Source organism: Sciurus carolinensis, chromosome X (genome assembly GCF_902686445.1).
Source record: "Sciurus carolinensis chromosome X, mSciCar1.2, whole genome shotgun sequence".
Taxonomy (NCBI): Eukaryota; Metazoa; Chordata; class Mammalia; order Rodentia; family Sciuridae; genus Sciurus; species Sciurus carolinensis.
The window spans coordinates 7,476,230-7,495,850 of record NC_062232.1 but is presented as its reverse complement, the minus strand read 5'-3'; the positions used below and the strand labels follow the sequence as shown (position 1 = coordinate 7,495,850).

The window sequence follows — 19,621 nt, the reverse complement described above, 5'->3', positions numbered from 1 at the left end:
GAAGAGAGGTGATTCCTCCTTCTCTGACCTGAACCATGTGAGTTTCCCTTGTTCTTACTGAGAGTAATTCTGTTTGCCTTTCATAGTGTTGGAACCAGAGGAACAACTGGGCACCTTGCAGCTCCTCATCTACCTTCTACCTCCCTGCAACTGCGACACCCTCCACCGCCTCCTACAGTTCCTCTCCATCGTGGCCAGGCATGCTGATGACAATGTCAGCAAAGATGGGCAAGAGGTATGGACCCCTTCACTGCCATAGATGCTGTGACTCTTCCTTTTTCCTGGTTTTTAAAAGGGCAAGCCATCAATATGGCCACCAGTTGGAGAAAATGACACCTCCCCATCTCTGACCTATTAAGAAAGAGACCAATACAAAGTCTTCTCTGGAGGGCAGTTCCTAAAAGCACATTAGCCTCCTTGTATACTTCAAGGATGCTTCCAAATGAGACTTTCATTTTCCATGATGATTCTTTACTCAAAACCCTGAATTTCTGTTCGTGAGAAGACAAACAATGTGCTATAGAGGTGATTGCAATCATGTAAAAGCGGAGCAGTGAGGGTGGGAGGAGGCTACCATCCTGGTAACTGGTTTGATCTGCTTCTTTAATTTGGAGCCCACATAAGACATCCCCTTCTTATTCTCTCAGTTTGTCTCTGGAGGTCTCATTTGCACTAGGAGCAAGAAGTTCAGTATCTTTACTTAGAGGAATCTTTTGTCTGCTTAAAACTCCCTACCCCATAGGGATTTGCCGAATGCAATGGAGGGACTGTCTTGCTTCCAAACCAGACATAGAGGGAAGTGGAAGGTTTAATTTTTGCTCTTGCATCTCAATGCCACATGGCGTCAACTGACAGAGGCAGGTTTAGCATAGTCCCATAGAACCTTTAGGCATGTTCTGGTTGAACTTAATCACTCCTCAGGTTTGGTCAAACTCAGGCTTCAAGATGTTTTTCAAGGAATTTTTTTGGTTTCATCCTTAGACAAAGGAAGTGTTGGCTTCTATTTTAAATGGCCTACTAGCAGTCACTCTGTTTAATCATCACGTTCACAAAAATAGAACTTTCCCCTTTGATCCCATGCAGGAAAACATCTCCCTGCCATCAGATTTCCCAGGAGGGCTTAAACCCTTTAATATGCTAACTAACATGCACTGTTAATTAACAAGAAGGGACCACAGCCCCTCCAAATTTACTTAATCACAGAAACTTATTTAAATTACTGTTAAACAGAGCTCAGCTATATTTTGAATTCAGTTCTGGGCTTGTCCAATTTAGTTCCCAAAGTAGATGGTCGTATGCATTTTTTTCACTCTAATCTAGAAAAGCAATTCTGCATTTCTCCTTCCCATGAGTGTGAGAATGGAACTTTCCTGAGTTAGCCATTTATCTCTATGGGAGTTATAATTAGTGAAACCCCTACTAGCTTCAGGTTTCAAAATATGACCCTGACACCTCATTTCAGCATACATAGCTCTTTAATGGATATACTATAATTCTCATAATTGTTACATAGTTATATTACCTGTCTGGGTGTCAGCCTTTATTGACTGAAGATTTAACAGAAACTGTAGAGTCATCTGCCTGATAACTAGGTAAGACAGAGCCCCATGTCAGAAGGTACACCAGTTGCCTCTGTGACATTCCCTGTGTGGTATGTGAGAAGGAGAAGGTTGTGTTTCAGATGGTTAAGAATGCATTGAGGAAAGTGAAAAGTCCAATCAAACTTTCTATAATATTGTGTTTTTAGGATAATTTTCAGACATTTTTTCATTCCAACTGAACAAGTCTCCATTGCCTATGCCAAAAGAAAACATTCTTTGATAAATGAAACTTATCATGTTGTAACACCAGCTACAATTTATGTCTCTCTTCTCATGTGCTGGCTTGATAAATAAATATATATATATATATATATATATACACACACACACACATATATATGTATATATACATATACACATGTATATACACATATATGTACATATGTATATATTACATATAATATGTATATATATTATATATACATATATAATATTTACATGTACACATATACACAAACACACACAAAAATTAATTCTCCTAACAGGCAAGAGAGCTATCATTGTCTACATGTTTCAGGGTGGAAACTGAGGGCCAAAGGGGTTAGGTAACTTACCCAGTACCCCACAGGGAACCCCACTTAGGGTCATGCAAGTGGCACATTTGTACATTTCACCACTCTGAGGAGGTGTCATGTACCTAACAGCCTCTGTAGATTTGCAGAGTTATTAGGACCATAACCTAGCAGATGATAGTAAAATATCTTGAGAGAGGCCCTCCTTTTTCTAATTCACACAAAGTTGTCATAATGGCTAGTGGTCAGATTGATTTTATGACTAGTAAGTATCCAGCTGTGCTTCAAACCCAAGCCATTCTAACTTACTGAGAAAATAAATGTAAAATAGGATTTAGAAGAAATTAAATAAAATTCTACACCGGGTCTATCTCAGGGTTTTTTTTAGCTTCTGCCTGATTGATATTTGGGACCAAGTATATTTTGTTGTGGATGCTGCCCTGTATCTTGTAGTTTATTTAGCAGCATCCCTGGCCGCTACATATTAGATGGCAGTAGTACCCCCGCAAGTTGTGACAACCAAAAATATGTCAAACAAAACATTGTCAAGTCTCTACTTGGGTTGAGAGGAGTCACAGTTACCCCTGTTTGTAAAGATCTGCTGGTTCTATAATCCAATGACCATGTGTCCTTGAACAAATCTATTTGCCTTCCTAAACCTGGACTTCATCATCTGAACTCAGGGAAGGCAAATTCCAACTAGGATCCAGACACAGTGTGCACACCTATAGTCCCACTATTTGGGAGGCTAAGGCAGGAGAATTGCTTGAGCCCAGAAGTACACGACATAGCAAGATTCTATCTCATCAACATAAATTCTTCACAGGCACTGAACAGTGTTTAAGAGACCTAGTTTACTCTAAGGAATATAAAAGTATCCTAGTAACAATAAAGTTGTACAAGGAAGCAAGGGATTGTGAAAGTTTCCAGACACTCTTGGACTAAACCTTGCATCAAAATGAAGAACTAATAACCAATGATTAGAGCAGTAGGGGAAACATAAGAACATTATTGCTTCCCTGAAGAGGTTGGAAGTTACATGAAAGCAATCATCCTGTGCAGCCTTCTTGGTCTCAAATAAAGACTACAGAGCAGAGTCAGTACTGAGAAGACAACAGGAATTTGGGCCATGTTCATAGAGTATTTCATTCCTCTGAGGGGTTGGGTTAGGTGATTGATTCTATTAAGTCCTGAATCTTCGGAAGGCTTGGGTAACAGGTGATATAATTCAAGCTGTAGATTGATGTGAGACGGGGGAGAGTGACTTAGGAAGCTTTTTTATCAACAGCAATACAGAAAACAGCAATTACTTTTATAAATGTTTCCATTTAAGGATGATCTTGGTATTTGAGTCATGTAAGTCCTGAGTACCTGCCCTGAGTTCCTCTAAACCAGTTATTGCCATTCAGGAATTTTCCAATGATTGTTCTGAGGATGCTATGGCATCTAGGAGGTGGAGGAGGTGAAGACACAAGGTAGAATGAGGGAATGCAGTGCAAAGTCACAGTCAAAATTCAGAGAAGGAATGAACATGGGACAGAAGAGTTAGGAATGGCTCCATGTAGGACACAGAATATAAGCAACATATCAAAGGATGCATAGGGATTGAGTAGATGGGCCACAGGTGCTCTGTCAACACCTTGGGATTGGGTAGATGGGCCACATAATCATGGCATAGGGTTAGGAATTAGATAAATTCCTTGAGTGCAAGTTAAGGGCGGGGATAGAGAAAAAAGAGAAAGGTTCTATGTTTAATAGTTTTGAGTTGGTTTGGAATGAGAGGAAGAGAACACAGAATGGGCTGCAAATCTAATTATAAAATAAGGTCAAGAAACAAAGCATTTTTCAACTTCTCTTACCTATTTCTTAGTTTATATTATCTAGTTTTTGTGTCACTGTTTTTACGAATTGCAACATGGAAAAGAACTAAATCAGATTGTCAAGAAGCCCAAAGGCTCACAGGGGCTCTGTCAACACCTTGCTGCATGACCTTGTTTTGATGAAACAGAGGAAGAGGAAGGAAAACTGGGTTGGAGCTGGGGGAAGGTCTGAGCTTCCTCATCTATAAAGTGAACATAACATTTCCTTTCTAGTAGGTGCTTGAAATCAAATGCACCATTAGCTGGTGGGACCTGAAAGATATATAAAAGAAAGGCATGAGGAAAATTACTGACTAATCAATCAGTGTTTTTTTGAAGTAATAATAGTGATATTTTATTGAATCGTGGTGTTTTGCTTTCTTGTATTGTTTTGTTTTGTTCCATTTTACTTAGTTTGCTATTTGCTCTGCCACTTAGGGAAAAAAGAAATTCCCAAATCTGAGAAACATTTCATTTCTTCTAGAAAGAATAGAGTAGAAAAAAAGATTGAAACCTCCAGAGCATTGGGTTTTCAGAGTCCAAGAACCCCCTGGCATTGCATGGAAAACGCGGTGTGAATATGGGATCCTGTGGTGAGAGAGTCCGTAGTTGGCATGGAGTTCTCAAAGGGTTTATGTACAAGGCAAAAAAGAATCAATATAGGGCTAAGATGACTGATCTTTGAGGAGGTAAATGCCTCTAGGAAGTGGTAAATTGGCTTTGGAACTTTGGCAGGATCAGTGCCTGCCCTGCCTCTGCCTCCTCCAGCCCGGTTTTAAAGCTCATTTTCCCATCACCCCATGCCACAACAGGTCTGCCAAGCCTACAGCTAACTGGAGGAGGTGCATCCACATGACAGTGTGAGGCCACCTGGAGTGCGGCCATTAACTTCCCTTTTTACTGCACTGACTCCTAGCTCTGGGGCCACACCATCTATAAAATAAAAGCAACAGCAGCTGCTTTGGAAGCTTATACTGAGAAAGAGTTGAAATGATCTGTGCAAAGCCCCTAGCCCAGAGTCTGTACACACTAGACTTTTAATAAAAGTGAGCTATTTATATGAGGCCTAGAAATGATCCAGGTTGCTTATTTAGTGAAGATAAAATTTTCCTTATATTGACTGGCTAATTAAATAATGCAATAATGTCCTGGTCTCCAGTGCATGTATTACCTAGACATACCATATATGTACATTTAAATATATGCTGAAACATGGGGAGCAAGGGTGAAAGATGTCTGCGAGCAAATCCCCTTTCCAGTTTAAATAACAATAAAACAGAAAAACAAAGCAAAACCAAAGAGCAGTAACAAACCACAGCAGCTTGGTCTGCAGCTGGAATCTATGTGCAATTTTACAGATGGATTGTATTGCATTCCCAGAATAGCAACCAGAGAAGGAGAGATCGGAAACAGAGCCCTGGACTGTCCTTGCACCAAACATTCTTTTAAAAGAAAACAAAATCTTCCATTTGTTAATGTTAAAAATGGAGAAAACCCTAATATTACTTTAAAGTGAGGAGGGGAAGCACTATATTTGCCTCTGAGTTCTAAATGGAAAAATTTGAAAATGACACATATTTGATTTTATCCTTAACCATGAATTCCCAGGAAGAGAAATGAGAACTTGTCAAGCTTTGTATCAACATGATAAAAGAAAAAAAACCCAAATTAATAAATGAATGATTTCTTATCCTTTCCACAAAAAAAGGAAAGTCCTGCAGAAGAAGTGATTTATTTAAAATTCCTAGTGTCTACCTCACAGAATAATTTCCCTTGGCAGCAAATCATTTACCTGAAAATGGCCTCACCTTCTAAAAATAAAGCAACCCATATGCCAGCAGCCCTATGCTCCACAGGAAGAGGGCAGAACTCAGGGACTTTCATCTCAGCTGTTCATTAAGACTCCTGAATTCTATGCTGGCACCCATGTCCTTCTCAAAGACTGTGTACATCTTCCCAGAGGAAACATCAGTTCTAGATTCTCATCTGGTATTGAGAAAGTAAAATTCACACTGACCAAAGGAGGGACAAAACAACTGTAGGTGGAGGGGCACTAGTAGCATCTAGTAGACCAAGTTCAGTCAACATCCTGCCATACAGGGCAGACCCTGCAGCAAAGAATTTTCTGGCCCCACATGTCACAAATGCTGAGGCAGAGAAATCACAACCTAGAGAATCTTACCCAAACTCTCCCTCCCATGTGAAAAAAAAAAAAACAAGTAAAAATAAATCCCAAGCCTTTAAAATTTCTCCTATTTCTTATTTTGATTCAGCTTGTAGGAATTACTCCTAAGATAGTACTCAGCCAATCTCACAAAGCATCTTTGTGAGTACACTGTTTTATACCATTTTTAATAATAACAGAACATTGAAAACAACATAAATACCATTAGTTGGCTGTGGTTAAAACAAATCAGGATCTGTTCATGCAATAGGATACTAGGAACCAATAGAGGTCTAAGAGAGGACTTTTTTTAAATTGACAGATCAATGTATATATTGTTAAGAGACAATAAGTGAAGCACAAAATAATATATGGAGTGTGACCCCAGTTCTTAAAAGAGACAACAGACACACACACACACACACACACACACACACACATATATATAATTGCACAGAGAAAAGCATGTGAATACAATGGAATATTACTCAACCATAAAGAATAATAAAATTATGGCATTTGCAGGCAAATGGATGAAATTGGAGAATATCATGCTAAGTGAGATAAGTCGATCTCAAAAAACTAAAGGATGAATGAACTCTGATAAGCGGATGATGACACATAATGCGGGGTGGGAGGGGGGCAAGAATGGAGGAAGGAGGGACTGTATAGAGGGATAAGAGGGGTGGGAGGGGTGGGGGTGTGGAATAACAGAATGAATTAAAAAAAAAAGAAGTGCTGACACAGTCCCTGTATCTAAGACATCCTTGTCTAGAGTGGTACATGACAATTTATCCTGTATGTCTGATATTGCATGGTTTATATTTTCAATTAAAACTGGATGACTTGGGCTGGGGCTGGGGCTCAGTGGTAGAATGTTTGCCTAGCGTGTGTGAGGCACTGGGTTCAATTCTCAGCACTACATATAAATAAATGAATAAAATAAAGGTCCATCAGCAACTTTAAAAAAAAAAAAAGAAAAACATGTGAACAGTTGGTTCTTGGAAGTGGTGAAATTATGTACATATGATTTCTAAATGCTCACCTGTGCTTTCTATTTCTTTCTTTCTTTCTTTTTTTTTTTTTTTTTTGAAGTGCTGGGGATTGAACCCAGGGCCTTGTACTTATGAGGCAAGCACTCTACCAACTGAGCTATATCCCCAACCCTGCTTTCTATTTCTTGATATATCAAACATGAGTCATTCTTTTACACTTCAAGCTAAAAAGTAGTTCCTTTCCTTCACCATGTATCCACCTTTAGATCCTCCCATCTTACTCCCTCCTTCTCTGTGAGACCTTTGGAAGAAAGTATCTCCATTCACTGTTTCTACTTCTTGCCACACCACCAAAATGGCTGTGAACTAGGCCATCAGAACCACCAGAGTTCAATCTAGAGGGGAGCATAATACCTTGGTGAACATCTACCACAGGGGATTAAACACTTGAAAGTCCCCTAGCATTTCTTTTCAGGCACAGGTTTCTCTTAGTCTGACCCAATCTTGGCCTGCTTCATCAGGTGCTCCTTAAGGTTGTTGAAGTCTAACAAATTAGACCTCAGTCCTCCATGTTCTTGCCTACTGTCTTTCCATTTTTTGTTTGTTTTTTCAAACATGGAATCCTCACCCTCAGTATTATCCCTCTCATTCTTCTCTACCTTGATAATTTTGGATGCTGCTCTTCACCCCTACTTCTTCCAACTTAGTTGTGAAGCTAACCACTGTAACCTAGATTGTGGTGGTGTGTCCCAGTTATTCTCATTCCACTGCATCTGCCATTGCCTGGGCCATAGATTGTTAGTTGAAAGATGCCACCTTTCCTGCAACACCCCCTGCCACACTGAGCTTCCTGGCACTCCTTGTTTTTGTCACTACTTACGGTGTTTTCTCCATTGTGAAATTGCCTCCTTCCCCAGAACCTCTGCTTTTCAGCCTAGCAAACACCATTCTTCCATCCAAATGTTCTCCAAATACTACCACCTCTGTGGTAATGTTCCCAAGTCTTCCAGAGTTGACAGTTTTGTACTTTATATTCACTACCTGAAAATGATAGGCTTATTTCCTTCCTAGAATGGGAGCCCTTTAAAATAAGGGCTGTGCTATGATTGTTGTTGGAGAAAATTTAAATAGTATCCATAAAAAATTCCTAGCCTGTGGTAGGTGCTGAGTGAAAGGATCAATGAAAAGATTATAGACTGATGTGTAAAGGGATGGATGAAGAGATGGATGGATGGATATCAATATTTTTAAGTACAGACAGGATAGAAATTTTATATAGTACCATTCTCATAATAAACACCCTGAAGTTGCAAATTTTTATTAAATATGCTTTTGATATGACCACTGAACTCTAAACTTCAATCCAAGATATGAGACAAAAGGAAAATGATGGTACCATTAATGGATTCTGACAGAGATGATGTCATCCTTGCAGGGAAAAAATGGAAAAGGAAAGACTTTCTTTGATTATTGAGCCATCCAGTATTTTCAAAAGCAAACGTAACAATAGCCCTTATATTTCCTTCTCTAATAGGTCACTGGGAACAAAATGACATCTCTAAACTTGGCCACCATATTTGGGCCCAACCTGTTACACAAACAGAAATCATCGGACAAAGAATTCTCAGTCCAGAGCTCAGCCAGAGCTGAAGAGAGCACTGCTATCATTGCTGTGGTGCAGAAGATGATTGAAAATTATGAAGCCCTGTTCATGGTAGGTGGCTCTCAATTGGCAGGACATCTTAGTGAACTACCATTTGGTTGCCTCTGGTGACATAAAGAAACACAAATTCACTACCTTGTGGTTTGCAATGCTGGTTATTGAGTGAATTCATTGGCAGTCAGACAGTTTTGGTAGGAATAGAAATTTTTGTAACATATTACTGTAGTTTGTAATCCCATGATTAAACATACACCAATTATAAATTTCATTTCGTTGTCCCCTAAACAATAATCACATTTTGGAGTCACTTAATTATTCATAAAGCAGTGATCTTTGTTAAAAATATTGATAAAATGCTTTTTTTTAGAATTCCATCTGTGATCCTCATGAGTTCATGTGTTCATGAATGTATCATCCTCAGTGACAGTACCTTCTCCAGGGTCAATTTTGACATTCTGTGTCCCATATAAAGCTTCACCTTTCCTTCCTGTGTCCTTCTCACGCCACTTCCCATGCCACTTCTCTGTCTCTTGAACCCCATTGCTGTTCTTACTGATGTTTATCTTATTCCACATTGTGTTATGGTCATTTATGACCATTTCCCCTAGTAGATTATAAATGCATTTAAGACAAGGGTTGTGCCCTTGTTATCTCCTCTCTGTATCCTCTGTACAGTTTTGGAAGGCCCTCCATCTGGCAGGCACTCAATAAATATTTTTTTGATTTGTATCGAATTTCCAGTTCCTGTTTTCCTTCATAAAACTGCATTGCTTGCTCCAGCTTCCCTTGAAATATTAGAACAAATGCCAATTCTCTTCTATTTCTGTTCTCCACTCATATTGCATGTCAAAATTTACAGAAACTATCTCCATGTTTCTTCTCTCATTTCTCTTGTCAATTTGTGAACACCATAAACCCTACCAATTCCACTAGTCTTTTGTGACTCCTTCAATCAAGAATCATTTGACTCTTCGTGAGTTTGTCTATGCTTATCAAATGTCTTACATAGATGCATTTCTATGCTTGTCCTATGTTAATTTTTAAAATAAATTTGAGAGCCAATGGCTTAGAATGCTTGCCCTCTGTATCTTACCTATATGATTAAAACCGAGTAATTCAATGCTCAGTTGGTATAAATTTCAGCTCCTATAGAATGGGAAAAATGAAAATATGATCTAATTCCCAGAGTGGTTGTCAGAATCATTTAATATGTGAAGGCATTATTCAAACTGTAAACATCTATGTAAGTGTTAACTAATTATATTACTTGGGCAACACAAGCTGCCTCAAGTCTTAGTACTTTAACACCACAGATGTAAATACCTTGTTGACGTGATATGTTGTTGTCTAATCAGATATCTAGCAGACAGTTTTCCAGGTGATGACTTAGGAACCCCATCTCTTTGTATCTTGAGACACTGCCATCCTCTAAGGTTTACCAGCAAACTTAGAAGGAGCATCCATCATATGCACTCAGATCCCATTGGCCAGAACTTATACACAGGCCACACTTAACTACAAGAGAGGCTTGGAAATGCATTCAGGCTAGATGCCCAGGAGGAAGAGAATGGACTTACCACAGTAAAAGAAGTTCCCTGATGTAGAATGGTGTCTCACTTCTCTGTGTCTCTCAAACATTGTCCCTGTGTAGCACATGGTAAGATCTCAAAAATGTTGAATTAGTCATCAGTTCTATATAAATTTCACACATCAACCCCAATCCTCATAATTAATTACATATTTGGATGAATCAAATGTCTGAACTTTTCAACATTTTCATCAAGTTTTAAGTCACATATCATCTTGCCAAGTAGTCTTGGCATTACTTCATGTTCTCTGAATTATTTTTAGCAAAATAATACCTCTCATCAATCTTAATTCTATTCTCCAAATTCTGTCTAAGCATAGTTTTCCTTTATATTAAACTACAAACCATCACATATTTCTTTTCACCTAACAAAACTCTTCTTGGACTTCTTGAAAGTGTAGCTACTGCCTCTTAATTGTATCATTCTGCTTCTCCCCATTTCCTGCCCCCTGGATTACTAACAGCAGCTGGGTAAAACATCAATATTCCACTTTTTTCAACCTCCCCAAATCTGATCTTTAACATTCTCTGCAGGGATAGGTGTTGAGATTCTCTTAGGTAGTACTCATGTGTGTTCACAAGATATGGTCTTTATTTCTTAAAGAGGAATTTCCTGACCATTTGGTCAAAAATGCAACTCCTCCACCCACCATCACCACACCCAGACACCGATGTCCTCACCCCCTATTCCTATTCTCTGTTTTTTTCTCGTTAGCAGTCACAAATACCAATGGAGAGTTTTACTGATTTCTTTTTTTTAATGTGTTTCCTCACTAAAATGTAAATTCATTTCCATTTACTTTCTTTTCTACATTATGCCTGTGCCCAAGACATGTTAGAAACAAAATAAATATTGGGTGAATTAATGAATGACTCAATGGTAGTTATGTAAAGTATAATTTCCCTATTACTAATCCTTTTCTTGAAGAAAATTAATTACTTTACATTTTGGATTTTCTTGGCATATTTAGTATTTCAGAATCTAGTTGGTTATTACCAAGGCTAGTGGTTGGTTTGCAGAGCTGGTCTGTGTGGGTGGACAAAAATGCAACCATATATATAGCTATTTCATTTTGTTTTTGTTTTTGTTTTTGTTTTTGTTTTGGTGGTGGTGTTGGGGATTGAACCCACTTGGTTTTCTTTTTAAGAAACTTTTAAGAATTGTTAAAATTCCAAACAAGGAAAGATGAAGCCAAAGGGAGTCTAATAGGTAAAGGTAGTTAGCAATTGCGCAGCTTCATTCCTTGAAAGGGTTTGTTTTATGAGCTGGGAAAGGGAGGCATCACTTCCATTAGCACTAGAAAGGGAAGACTTGTTAGGAGAAGTGGCTCTGAGTTTGTTCTTGAAGGCAGAATTCGCCCTCCAGAAAGTGATTCCACAAAACTGATGGAAGAGATCTAGAAATCCCCAGAGGCCTAGCAGGGACCCCCAAAAATGTTCTATGTGTCCTTCATTTCCCAGTGCTGGGACCGCCTCTTTCTTGTGGCTAGGATTTGAGTTAATGGGCAAGGGCAGAAACAAACCTGGCTTTGGCCCACAGTACAGAATAAGCACCTAGATCCAGAGGCTAACACGTGAGTCAAGGGTGGATCTGGGACAGTCTTTTGCACATGATTATTTGCTTTTTCAGCCCTTGTTTAGAAATCCTACAGCTAGAAATAGGTCATGATAACAAACATCATGATCACTCTATTAAAATGCTGAGGCAGCAGGTTATGATAGTGGTTCTCAAACTTGAGCATGTGGCAGAGTTTTCATGGAAACTTGTTAAACATTCATATTCCTGGGCCACTCCACAGAAAATGGAATTTTGTAGCACCCACATAGAGACCAGCAATCTGCACTTGTTAATGTACACCTGAGAGTTCTAGTAATTTCCTACCCTATACCTTGAGAAGCCACTCTTGAGCAACACTGACAGGGTAGAAAGACCATGAGCTTTGGAAAGAGTTAGCAAAATAAAGATTGCTGCTTTGCGATTTATTTGCTGTGTGATCTTGGACCCCATGATTAACCTCCCTAAGCCTTCATTTTCCTGCTGTAAAAAAATGAGATGAAGTGGCCTACTTTATAGGATAGTTTCGACCATTAGAAATGATATTTTAGGTCACCTAGGATAGGATTAATATATGCTAGGCACTCAAAAAAATTAAAGGATTTCTGCTATTATTCCACTACAGTAATAAAGTGCCTGCTCTATGCAAGCATGGTCAGGTGTCACCTTGGGAACAAAGCCCATCCTGACCACTTTGTGTGATGCTGTGATCTGCTCCCATACCTACATGCTCCTAGTCCCTTACCCTGCTCTTCTTTTTCTTCTTTCCACAGCATTTATCACATTTAACCTCACATTTACTTATTATGATCATTAATACTAATAGAATGCAAATCTCATAAAGGCAGGAATTGTTGGGTTTTGTGAGCACGTTGTTCACTGACATCCACAGCACCTAGAAACTATTTTACAGAAGATGGTGCTCAGTAATTATTCATTAAATAAATATTGTAATTTTCTCTTGGTAGAAAATAATGTATCTTTGTTATTGTTCTTGTTTGGTTTTGGTTCAGTGTCCATACTCCTAAAATTCCCATACCTTTAAATCATGACCTTCCATTTCTGCTGTCAACAACTATTTAGAAACATAAAATGATACTTACTGGAAACACTAAATATAAAAGATAAGAATTATTCATTTCTAGAAATGGTCATTCACTGACTAAATCATTGACACACTGATTGTTTTGAAAATTGCTTCAGTACTGATTTTGGGAATCTCAACATATTACTCTTGGAATTCAGAGTAGAGTGGAGAAAACTGTCAACACATTCTCAGGGTTGATATGACATAATTCCTACTAGGGCTTTTTTGGATAGGGGCAAGAAAGAGAAGGCACTCGCCTTGTAGGCTGATGAAAAGCCCTGAGTGCAATGGAGACGTGGGAAAACTACCGCATTCCCACCCCACTTGGTGTCAGCCCGAGCTGAGGACCAGCTCAGTGCACGTGGGAAATTTCATATGAGCACTACTGGGGGCAAGGGTCAGAAGCTATGTTGAGGATTCCAAGCTCAGAAGCCAAGCTTTGCTTCATGTTCTCTTTATTCCCACATGCAATGTGCATTTCATTACAACCCCTTTTGCACACCAAGTCAAAAGGTGTCAAGCAGTTATCCAGTTCATCAAACAAGAAACTACCCCTGACAATATAGCCAAATAATTGTATATGATTTTCATGTACTTTTTCATATAGGAAAAACAACTCCTGTTTGTGTACCAGAGTATGGCCCAATCATTATGTGCCTCATTGCCTTATCTAAATTTGACCACCATTTCGTGAAGAGAAAAGTCAAGTTTCTTTTGCCCAAGCAATGCAGCAACTAAGTGAATTATTTCTGCAACATGATGCCTCCCCACAAAAAGAAGAGGCATTTGATGTGACTTCTTGGATATAGAGTCTATTTGTAGAAAAAAGAGAAAATGTATTTTAGTCATTCTGAAAATGAAGAGTGAAGGGAACCTTTAACACTTTCCACTCAACTTGATGTTCAAGCCATCCAATGGTTTTAACAGCTAGTCTATGATCCTGCTAGAGCCTGCTCACTTTGTCCTTGTCTACAAAGACAGAACACCTGTACTGTGAGCATCCCACACAAGTAGGAGGGAGCAGACACATATTACTTGTGAGCCTTTTCTCTTTCCTTTACCCTGTTGCCATGGAGCAAAGACTGATAATTTTTCTTCATCTTCCTTACTTAAATCATCCTCCAAGTCAAGTCCATGAACCCTGGGCTCATCCTCTGTATTTCCTCACTAAGGTGCCCCAGTTGCCAAAAAACTCTGCTTGGCATATAGCAAGCACTTGGGAAATATTTGTTGAATTTAATGCATCTTGACCCTCCAAAATGCACCCAGATTCTTTTAAATTATTAAACCAACTGTCACAACAGAACCACACAAAAGGTTCAAGGTAGACTTTTCTTGTTTGAGCTTTTACTCCATAAACAGCCAAAGTGATTTCTTTTAGTGTATTTGTTAACTTAAAAAATGTCATCATGATCTCCAGTGATATTTACTTTTGCTGGGGAGTGTTAGAGTTTTAAATGCCAAAGCATCCTTCTTGGTCAAGTGCAAAGTGGTTGATTGCTGTGGAACACCCAGTGGCAAGTACAGTAGGGCTGGGTCCTGGGAACTGCTCTTTGAGAAGCACTTAATGGTTTGTTATGGTGACAGTATATGGAGAAAAATACCATTTTCTCCTTTCAGTGGTTTATGGAATAAACTACCTCATAGCAGTTATACCCTAGGCAATCATTCAAGGTTTCATTTTTAATTTGATGGGGTAGATTTTAATTGTGGCAGTTTTATTCCTTCATATGTGCAGTGTTTACATTTTTTTCTCTGAAGCAGGAGAGTACAAACTTCTTTTGATTTTTGGAATAGCACTATGCTTTGAAGGAACATTTTAAAATCTAAGGAGTTGAATGTCCAGATAAACACAACCATAAATGGTACACTTAGAAAAATATCTAAAATTACTAAATAGTTGACTAAAACCCAATAGAGATTTTTATGTGAAACAATGAGTTGTAAGTGAAGAATCACTTTGGGCTGTTTTTTTTTTCTTCATTTTAGCATGCAGAATTGCTTGAGTTAAAAATGTTTTTTGCTCTTTTATGCCTAAGTTCCCATTTTGCTATATACAAGATGCCTGAAAAAAATAAAAGAAAAATTTTGTTTGGTTATTGAGCTATACTTTTCATTTTGGAAGTGTTTGTATTGATGGGAACAGTAGATTAAGAACTTAGAAAATTTCTGATGATCGCCAGCCAGAAAATGAAGTTCATTTTCCCACTCTAGAAATGAATAACAAGGAGAATGTGCTACAACTTGACATTAGTACTACTCATAAGAACAGAGAAGCAGCTAGACAAGGGCAGCATAAACAGGTTACACCATACAGACCATAATTTATTATTATTATTTTTAGTCATTCCAACATTATTCCTGGGTGTCCCTTTGGTAGAATACATCCTCCTAGCTTAGGTTCCAGAAGAGCACAAAATCAAGTGAATAAATGAGCAAGTGGGTGAGGGTAATGAATGTACCAGTATGAACTTCTGGAAAGAAGAATAGGAAGGCAAAGTTGGAGGAGGAAAAAGAGGCATTATTTAGAAAGCATTTGACTGTCAAGGAGGAGAATAATCAACTTCCGGTTTCTCCAGAGCTGAGGATATATTATCTCACATAGTAAGGACCCTATGAGGGCACAGCTTTAGCAGCTCAATGGCACTTCCCTCTCTGCTTCACCATCTATAACTGCAAAGTGGCTGCAGTTACCAGCTACTCTCACAACCATCATTGAATCAAGTGATGAAGAAAGATATTTTCTTTCAAACATCTCTTTTCAATATACAGGAGACCTTTTCTGGAAGTTCCCACGAGGTCCCTCTTGGGGCATCTTGGCCAGGATTGGAACACACGATCTTGCTCTAGCTGCAAGGAAGGTTAGCTGAATAAGAACTACATTAGGAGCTTGTATCAACAAGTCAGATAATCCTTGTCTTCAGGAAACTTAACCTTCTGATGATGTGACCAGAAGGAAGACTCAAGGTCTGGCAGAAGAGAAGGAACAGGAAGAAGGGGACTCACAGTATCACTACAAGAGCATTTAAGTTGAGGGACTGAGCAGTCACAGACTGTAATTCTAGAAATTCAGAGGGAGGTTAGGAGCAGAGACGTATCAAGAGAAAAAAAGCACATACTTTGTTACCCAACAGAACTGTTAAGCAAAAGAGAAGAGAATGATTATTCTCTATGGGCCAGTGGGGACAGAAAAAGAGATGGTCCACTATTGTCTAAGAAAAATATCACAGAACAAATGTCCATCTCCACATTAATTGCTTTTATTTTTTTCTTTTAAATGTTGAACATATTTCTTCTATTTCTAGTAAAATATTTTATTGCTAGTTCTCTTTGCAATTGATAATGTAGTTTCAAATTGGTTAGCCTTTTTGATTCTCATAACACTTTCATTAAGGAAAATGGGACCAGAAGATTTTCAGACATAGAAACAGAATCTTGAAGAAGGTAATTGCTATGTCCACATTGATATTAGTTTTAAGCAGCAGAGGCAAAACTTGACTTCAAGGGCTATAAACTCAGTCAGATATTTCTTGAGAGCATCCTAACTCCTAAAATGGTATGCCTGATTATTTCTTTCTTATTTTAAGCTGAAGTTGCCTGTCAGTTTATTTATTTGACTTTTGTTTCTCTATTTAATTACCTGAATTAATAGGAAGTGAATGCTCAGCTAATTGAATTGAACCTGTGGCTTTCAATTTTTATTAAGTGATATAAAATTAAATTTGTAATTATAGAGAAAGATTAGAAGAGTCACCAGAAAACAGCACTAGATGCTGAACATTAAAAAATCAGTTCCAGGCATCATTTCAAATTCCCTACCTAATTTTCCTGCTGGCCCCAGTTTTCTGAACCATTCCTCTGTTTTTAAAATGTGGAAAATGTTATTTTATCATATGAATTTTTTAAGCTTCCTTAATCATTTTGTAACAAAAGGGTATATAAATAAATTAATGAATTATATGCACCGTAGTCAGTTTTGCATAGTATATAGGAAAATATCAATCCTGTAATACATGCATCCACGTTTGTAAGCTACATCTCTTTACTTACTTGTCAATAGTGTCTCTAAGCCAAAATAGTATAATGAGTCTTTTTATTTGCATTTGTACCAAGGAAGAGTCACATGTGCTACATAAAATAAACCTGGTCAGGCCTAGTTGAATGAGTAAGCTCTGAAATGCAGAATAGTTTAACAAAAAATTATGTAAAGTTATTTTTTAAATAATAACACTTTTTGTAATATATTGTGATAATGCAAGTTGATAATTTATTCTTAGATGCACATTCTATTCTCAAATAATTAATAATCTGATGCCTGCAATACACCAAGGAATAAGTTTTTCAGTGGGAATGGATTTGTACTTGTAACAAAATTTATTTATTACACATATAAGCAGGGAAATTTTTAAGTTAAACTAGTTGAATGAAAATGTAAGCACTTTCCCCAATTTACTCAAGTTAACAAAGAATTCAGGATATACATTTTGGCTTACAATAGTTTTTGCTTTGATGTTCATTTTTAATTTACTTTCGTTGGTGCATTGTAACTATACATCATATGGGATTCATTATGCCATATTCACGCATGCATATTATATAATTTGATCAATCTCATGTCCCAGTAACTTCCCTTTCCCTCCCCACCTTCATCTCCCTGACCCTGTCTCTACTCTACTGATCTCCCTTTGATTACTATTATTATTTTAATTACTGCATCATAATTATATGTATAAGCAGGATTCTTTGTGTATATTCATACATGAACCTAGCACTATTTAGTAGATTTCCTTCCCCATTACTTCCTCATACCCTACCCCCTTTTCTCCTTCTTGATCATCTTCCTCTACTCTATGGGTCTCTCTTCTATTTTTGCAAGATTCCCTATTTTTATTCCTTGTCTATCTGACTGCCTCTCTCTCTCTCTCTCTCTCTCTCTCTTTCTCTCTTTCTCTCTTCCTCATATGACACAAAACATTCAATTCTTGATGTTCTGAGTCTGGCTTATTTCAGTTAGCATAATGTTCTCCAGTACCATCCATAATGCCATAATTTCATTCTTCTTTAGGGCTGTGTAAAACTCTATTGTGTATATGTACCACATTTTCTTCATCCATTCATCTGTTCACAGGCACTTAGGCTAGTTATATAACTTGGCTATTGTGAATTGTGGTGCTATAAACATTGGTATGCATTTATCATTATGATATACTGGTTTCAGTTCTTTCGGATATATACCAAGAAATGGTATAGATGGGTCATATGGTGATTTTATTCTTAGCCTTTTGAGGAATCTCCAAAATGTGTTCCAGAGTGGTTGTACTAATTTGCAGTCTCACTAACAATGTATAAGTATACCTTTCCCTTGATATTCTTGCCAGAAATTATTGTTATTTGTATTCTTGGAGATTGCCATTCTAAGTGGAGTAAGATGAAATCTTAGTGTTGGTTTGATTTGCATTTCCCTGATTGCCAGAGGTTGTGGTCTTTTTTTCATATATTTGTTGACCATTTGTGTTTCTTCTTTTGAGAAATGTCTGTTTAGTTCTTTGGTTCATTTATTGTTGGGTTGATTGGGGTATTGGTGCTACATTTTTGAGTTCTTTATATATTCTCAATATTAATCCCCTGTCAGAGTTTGCTGTTAATTTTTTAAAGTGTTCTCTCTCTCCTCATCCCTTTAGGTGTTACTTTTTTAAAATATTGCAATAATGTCCTATGTCTATTGGGTCAGGATGTGTGAAAAGTGAAACCTTAAAAATCATCAGTCTTTTTATCTGTTCAATTTATTTGATAAAGTAAGAGAATAAAATCCCTCCACCTTGCCCTAAAAGTCCTGCCCCTTCTTTGTTTTCATTTTAATTTCCATGCCATTGAATTTTGTCACAGAGTTTTAAAACCATCTATGTGTATTCCAAATTTCTATGTCCAACCAGGGCCTCTCCCCAAAATCCAAATCCTTATTCTCAACTACCTATTACATATCACCACTTGGATGTCTCACAGACCTCTCAACATATCCATGCCAGACTCCCAAATTCACCCCCAGTGTTCTTCCACTGCAGCTGCTCAAGCCAGTCAATGGTGAACCCACTCTTCTAGTTGTCTAAGCCCAATAAGTTGAAGTCATCTTTTCTCCCTTTCTCTCTTGTTCTCTTTTTCTCCATCCAATAAATTTTTGATTTTTTTTTTTTTTTTTTTTTTTTTGCAGTGCTGGGGATCGAACCCAGGGCCTTGTGCTTGCGAGGCAAGCACTCTACCAACTGAGCTATAACCCCAGCCCTCCATCCAATAAATTAGCTAAAGCTATCAGCTCTATCTTCACTATCTTTGTGAAGTGAAATATTTCTCATCAGCTCACCTTGCTGGGACAGCACCCATCATCACTGATCTCCATCTATCAGTAACTTCTATCTGCTCTCCCTCATTCACCCCTGGCTTGCTGAAGTCTACTTCCAACCGAGCATCCAAAGTGATGACGATGTGTGTTAGTCATCTGCTCAAAGTCTCCAGTGGCTTCCCACCCACTTCAAATTAGAGCAGAACTCCTTATTGTGACCTATAGGAACCCCCAAATCATTTGGCCCTAGCTGCCTGACC

The 19,621-nt window shown here is 38.0% G+C and overlaps 1 protein-coding gene across 1 annotated transcript in view; it reads left to right on the top strand.

Annotated features, from left to right (window-relative positions):
- Arhgap6 (Rho GTPase activating protein 6) overlaps positions 1 to 19,621 on the top strand; it is a 467,990-nt gene that overhangs the window by 428,864 nt on the left and 19,505 nt on the right. Inside the window, exons 8-9 of the mRNA XM_047535497.1 lie at positions 87 to 235; positions 8,666 to 8,845. Coding sequence (XP_047391453.1) covers positions 87 to 235; positions 8,666 to 8,845 — 329 coding nt within the window. The remainder of the gene's footprint in view (positions 1 to 86; positions 236 to 8,665; positions 8,846 to 19,621) is intronic.